Below are 6,000 nucleotides of genomic sequence, written 5' to 3' on the forward strand. Positions count from 1 at the left end.
GTGGGCTCTTCACATAGGTGTTCTTTGTGTGGATAACTCATCTCAGGCAAGAACTGGCATGTGGCATAATAGTTATACAAACATGATGGGTGGCAATACTAAACTATCGTGCATAAGCTGTGTTTTAACTTATTGTACACTGTTTTATCTATCGTTAATTGTGATAGATGCCCATCTAAGTGATGCGCTATTCAAGATAGCAGCATTAGAATATTCTACACTTAATCATACTAACATAATTAATCATATTCTTGAGGAGTAAGGTTCATGTCTAATTGTAGGTAGATATTAGAACTTACCGAAGTGAAGACGCCTCCTTTTGCCGAGTACGGGGCTCGAGGTTGATGCTTTCATGATTCTCCAACTCTCTTAGTTCTTCTTACTCTTATTCACTTTATTCAACCGAACTCGTTAGAACCACAACTGCTTCTCTACTGCCGCCACTGCTCTCTGCTACCATTGATCTTCTCTACTCCACAATGATGCTCGATCCCTCTCGGTCTTCTGGTATATCCCCCCTTATCGCATGGACTTTCGCCTCCCCCGGAGCTTGGTCAAGGGTGGGGCACTTTATTCTCACGCCGACACATCAGATGGGCTGAACAGTATTTGCCGAAGAGAGCGAAAGCCCGTATTTTTCTGAACTAGTGAACTTAGCTTCTACATAGCGACTCTTATCTAGAGTAAAGACACTAGTGGACGGGGGAGTTGATACTATATTCGGATGATATCCAAACATGTGAAATTTCGACACTACCGAATTTTGGACTCTTATCGTTGTCACGAGTTGGTAGTCAAGTTTGTCCTGTGAGTTTATTAGTTATGTTCTCACTGGGATAACCAAGAAAACAAAAACAACTCTCTTAGCACATGGGACACAGCAAAAAGAAAGGGGGGGTATGCCAAAATGAAATGTAAAATAAATGCATTTTACACTTATTTTATTCCCCATATTAATCGGTTGCTGATTTACCTAAAATCTATAATACAGATCCGCGTTCGCAACTCAAATTAATGATCTGGTATACAACATTTCTTGCAGTGATTGCGACTCGTCTTACCAAGGTTCGACGCGGTTTTCTCTTAATATTCGTGTAAATCAACACAAAGCCTCAGTTTGTGCTTCTCGTTCAGCAGCGTCAGAATTAGCCTTTCATGCCATTAATGAAAAACATACTTTTTTATTTAACGAGGCCAAAATACTTAACGTTCAACGTAATTATACGCGACTATTAATTGCAGAAACTTGAAATTAAATTACACGAGAATTCTGTTAATGTTCGGCGGCCATATTTGATCTCCGATGCATGGACCTGCAAGCGCGAAGACATATAATCACTATTTAAGTTGCAGGTTTAGCCTGACTCGGTAATTTTCATTCCTGTGATCACGACAGTCGGTTGAAAAGCATTGTCAGCTCCAGGAAGGAAAATCGTTTTGAATATTTTCATTAGATTCTTTTAATTGCGTTAATTTGAATTTTAATTGTTTTAAATTGATTTTGAATTGTTTTAAATTGATTTTGAATTGTGTTAAATTGATTATTTAATTATTTATATTTTACTTTAATGTACCGGTAAGTTGTCGTTTTTTCGTTTTTTCCGTTTTAATTTCTGGAGGGTATCATACGGTAGTGTTCTACGTACTATATTGAGGTAAACTCCTCTTATTAATTTACTAATATTATTATCAACGTAGAACATATTGAGTATTACAGCTCTGATTCATACTATATAATACAGATCCATAACCAGGCGCACCATGTTTTTTTTTTTTTTGATGCATCACATGCATTATAGGTTAAATTAAGTAACTTTTTTCCTGATTTATAATCTTAAGTTGGTAAGAAATAAATCAAATTTTTTGACACCACATTTATTTTCAACATAACTCTGAAAAATCTACTTTTTTGTTATTAAAAAATATGTATATATTAAAAACATTTTTTAAATTATTTTTTGAAAAACATCCTCTACAGTTCTTTAAAAATTTTTTTTTCAATCATCTCTCTCTTATCCAAATAGTTTTGAATATTATTGCCCTTATTATCTTAACTAACATCAAGTGAAATGCTGGCATACAATTGTTGAAGTCTACCTCAACAATCGTGTGCCAGCATTTCAGATTATTGGTTACAATTTTTTTCAGATAACAGTTGAATACCAACTAGACTCTTCCATGACACAAAGCCATAGAATGTGACAGTTGGATACATTCCCATAAAATGTAGAGTATGTTTCAATAATTGGATGGAAGAGATGCGACTAATTTTAAAATTGGGTTTTTCAGCATGTGAATATAATTATCGAGAATATGCTTAACTCAATCCTGAATTTTTCCTGTTTGTGCGTTAACTAACAAAGATTTCTGGAATTTTCAGTGGAGAAATCAAAGAAAACACTTTTGTTGAAATATTGGGAGTTTCAGCTGTGGGAATTGAGTAGATGAAGAGAATGAGATTGCTGGAATCTTGGTGTCTTGAAGATCATGCTGTGCCCGATTACAGATTAAGTATACATTGCGATGCAGTACAAATCACTTATGAAAAAACTGATAATTGTACAGCTACATAGTGTTTATACATAATTTTTAGTCATATTGTATATATGTTTATATATAAAAATTTCAATTAAGAAAGCAAAAAAAAGACATCTGTTTGGCAATGAAACTGTTTTTCTTCAGAGAATAACTTGTTATACTGTTGTCTTATGTGTGTTGTCGTTGTTATTATTAACATTGTATATACAAAAAATGTAGTAAAACACAATCAGTGCAGTTGCAGCTTGATTTTTTTTGTTTAAGTAATTAGAAAAATTTTAAATAAATTATAGTAATTAATCTATTTTTCTTTGTCAATAAAATTGAGAGTTCAGTCAGTTTGTTCAGCATTTCTTGTGTGATATCCTCAAGAAACTATATTCTAACCTACAAGAGGTAAGTTAAAAAATGGACAGACAACTCTTCAACTTCAAATGACTATAGTATAATAATATAGTAAAATCTGGTACCCTCAGGAATTGGGAAGTGCTGGATTTTAAAATTTTCCAGATTTTGAAGAGTCATACCTAATGATTGCATAGTTGTTAGTAGTAGTAGTAATACAGGTAACCCTTATATAACATGGTAGTTTGGTTCCTACAAAATCTCGTGTAATGCGAAACCGTATTATATGGGACTAAGAACCAGTACAAAAAGGGGGGGTTACGTTCCAGAAGCTAACAGAAATACACTTTTTTTTTTTTTTTTTAATAACTATCGGAAACTTAATTTTTATAGTAGTTAATAACTTAATATTTTAACTTTATTTTATAATGGTAGTAGCTTAAATAGTAATAACTGAACAAACATATCTTACCTTACAAACTGTGATACTTATATGTCAAAGTTCATTTAATTTTCTTCCTCTTCATCGCTGCTAAACACAATCTCTTCTGCAGCATCTAGATTTTGCGTACCTTCTGCTCTCTTTAAAAGTCACGAACTGCACGCTTCAAAGTCACAATTTTTTATGGTCTCAAACAAGCACAAGTTCAATAGCACAGAACCTAACCCAGGGATCTCCCAACAAAATACAGTGGACCCCTGCTTTAAAGATATAAAGCACAAATTTAACTTTATTACCTTACCAATTAACAAAGTTAAATGATACATGAAAATTGAAAGAATATTTTCTGGTTAGCAAAATAAAAATAAATTTACACTTACGTACATAGCTTAATTAATACGTACTGTAATATGTACATACTAACTTATTGATATTTCTGTTCACTGACTTTTTTAAATTTTACAAAAAAAAAAAAAAAAAAAACAGTAAAAATGATAAGCAATTATTAACAAAGAACATGATACGCACAAGTGAGATACACCTGCTTAACCTTACTAGCAAAATTACTCTATATCATAGGCAAAACCCCCATGGGCTGTCTTGGCAGCATGTCTGCAATCCTCAGAGAATTTCGTGTTTCTGACTGCACAATTATCCCCAGGTCTTTTTAATTCAACACTAACCTGAGTGTAGTACCACACAGTTGACAAGTTACTCTGGGGTTACTGCTATCCACTTGCAGTACCTTGCATTTGTCAATGTTAAACTTCAAATGAGTTTCTGAAAATTTATTTATGTTTTTTATATGATTGAATATTTCGTGGAAGGGGAAACACATTTCACCATAATAACGTGACAACCCACAGAATTCCAGCTATTGGTACTATAGCAAATGCAAGAAGATAGAGTTTACTATTGGTTTATAATTGATTACACTAACAGAAAAGACAAACTTGGAAACTTCAAATTGTTTTATGGTAGTGACCTCCATAAGTGTGCTTTAGAAAAATATCACGAAGGCGATAATGACTAGCGAGTCAACAGCAGGGATTCGCAAAATGGAATGGAAACTTTGAAAATTACATCTAACATAATAGCAGGTTTTTTCCAGCACAAAAACTCAAAATGTGCTTTTGTGCTGGGAAAAACTGGGAAATAAATGTGCTATTCGAGATTTCCTGCAATTCTCAAACCGTGTTAGAGCAAAACTATGTTGTAGAAATATTGTGTTATATGGGGGTTGTCTGTAATGGCAAATTATGCAAGAAAGCAAGTTTATATTAGCATCAGCCAAAAAAAAAAGCCTTCATTATCCATCCAAGAATCTGTTTAGTTCTCCCTTGAATTATTCAACCCATCCACTTCCATAACAACAGATGGAAGACTGTTCCGACAAGCAACCACCCGCTGGCTGACATCAAATTTCTGCATGTTTATCCTGCAATCATCCTTTCTCAACTTGAATTTATGCCCTTCATGTGTGTAGTCTTGGCAAGTGAAAGAATACCATTAACATTCAGGTTACTCAATCCATTCAAGCTTTCAACATCTCAAACAGATCTCCATGCAAGATGCTGCAATTTGCAGGGCTGAAGCTTTTCTAAGTAAGAGCACCTGTTGTTTCCCTTCTCCAATCTGGTTACTCATCTCTGTACCCATTCCAGCAGATCTACATCCTTCCTAAAGTGAGGCCTCCAGACCTGTATGCAGTACTCAAGATCTGGCCTAACCATGACCTTATACAAAGAGATAATCACCTGCTTAACCTTACTAGCAAAATTACTCTATATCATAGGCAAAACCCCCATGGGCTGTCTTGGCAGCGTGTCTGCAATCCTCAGAGAATTTCATGTTTCTGACTGCACAATTATCCCCAGGTCTTTTTAATTCAACACTACCCTGAGTGTAGTACCACACAGTTGACAAGTTACTCTGGGGTTACTGCAGTACCTTGCATTTGTCAATGTTAAACTTCAATTGCCATTTTTCAGCATATCGAACCAAATTTCCCCAATCTTGCAATAGCTTACCCTGATTACTGTCATTAACCACCCTATCACCTGCAAATTTAGAGACATCAAGCCTAATATACCTTCATCAGTATCATTGATAAATATTGAAAACAACAATGAACCCAGCACTGAATCCTGGGGTACTCCGCTAATAACTTTAGTGCACAAACAGCAGTGCCCATTGATAACCACCCTCTGTCTTCTTCCACTTAACCATCCCTTTATCCATAGCAGTAACTTGCCTTTAATGCTACTTTGCTCCATTTTGTACAACAGTCTTTTAGGTGCAACAGTATCAAAAGCTTTCCTGAAATCCAAGAATATGATGTCAAAATTACTTTTTGCATCCAGTTCCTTGGTCACTGCAACATTATTATTATCATTAGCCATATGGTGCAAAGAAGCCTGAGGCTTTTGCTGCAACAGACAAAAAAAAAAAAAAAAGAAAACATTTCTGAGTTACCCTGAGAGAGAGAGAGAGAGAGAGAAACAAGAGTCAGAACTAGAGGGGAATCACCAAGGAAGAGAAGAATGATGATATCTAGCCCAAGACACTGGGTATCATCATCCTTCTCTTCCTTGGTGATTCCCCTCTACTTCTGACTAGTAACTTAAACCTATCGGATTGGTTAAAGAAGACCGTCCCTTGACAAATCCGTGCTG

General features: G+C 35.0%; 1 protein-coding gene across 1 annotated transcript in view; it reads left to right on the top strand.

Annotated features, from left to right (window-relative positions):
- Positions 1 to 2,198, top strand: part of LOC150078315 (dymeclin) — a 97,317-nt gene extending 95,119 nt beyond the window's left edge. Inside the window, exon 3 of the mRNA XM_090384743.1 lies at positions 2,149 to 2,198. Coding sequence (XP_090240869.1) covers positions 2,149 to 2,152 — 4 coding nt within the window. The 3' untranslated portion in view covers positions 2,153 to 2,198. The remainder of the gene's footprint in view (positions 1 to 2,148) is intronic.
- The last annotated feature ends 3,802 nt before the right edge of the window (positions 2,199 to 6,000 follow it).

The sequence above is a fragment of the Mastigoproctus giganteus genome, chromosome 11, assembly GCF_048544385.1.
Source record: "Mastigoproctus giganteus isolate SK-2022 chromosome 11, ASM4854438v1, whole genome shotgun sequence".
Taxonomy (NCBI): domain Eukaryota; kingdom Metazoa; phylum Arthropoda; class Arachnida; order Uropygi; family Thelyphonidae; genus Mastigoproctus; species Mastigoproctus giganteus.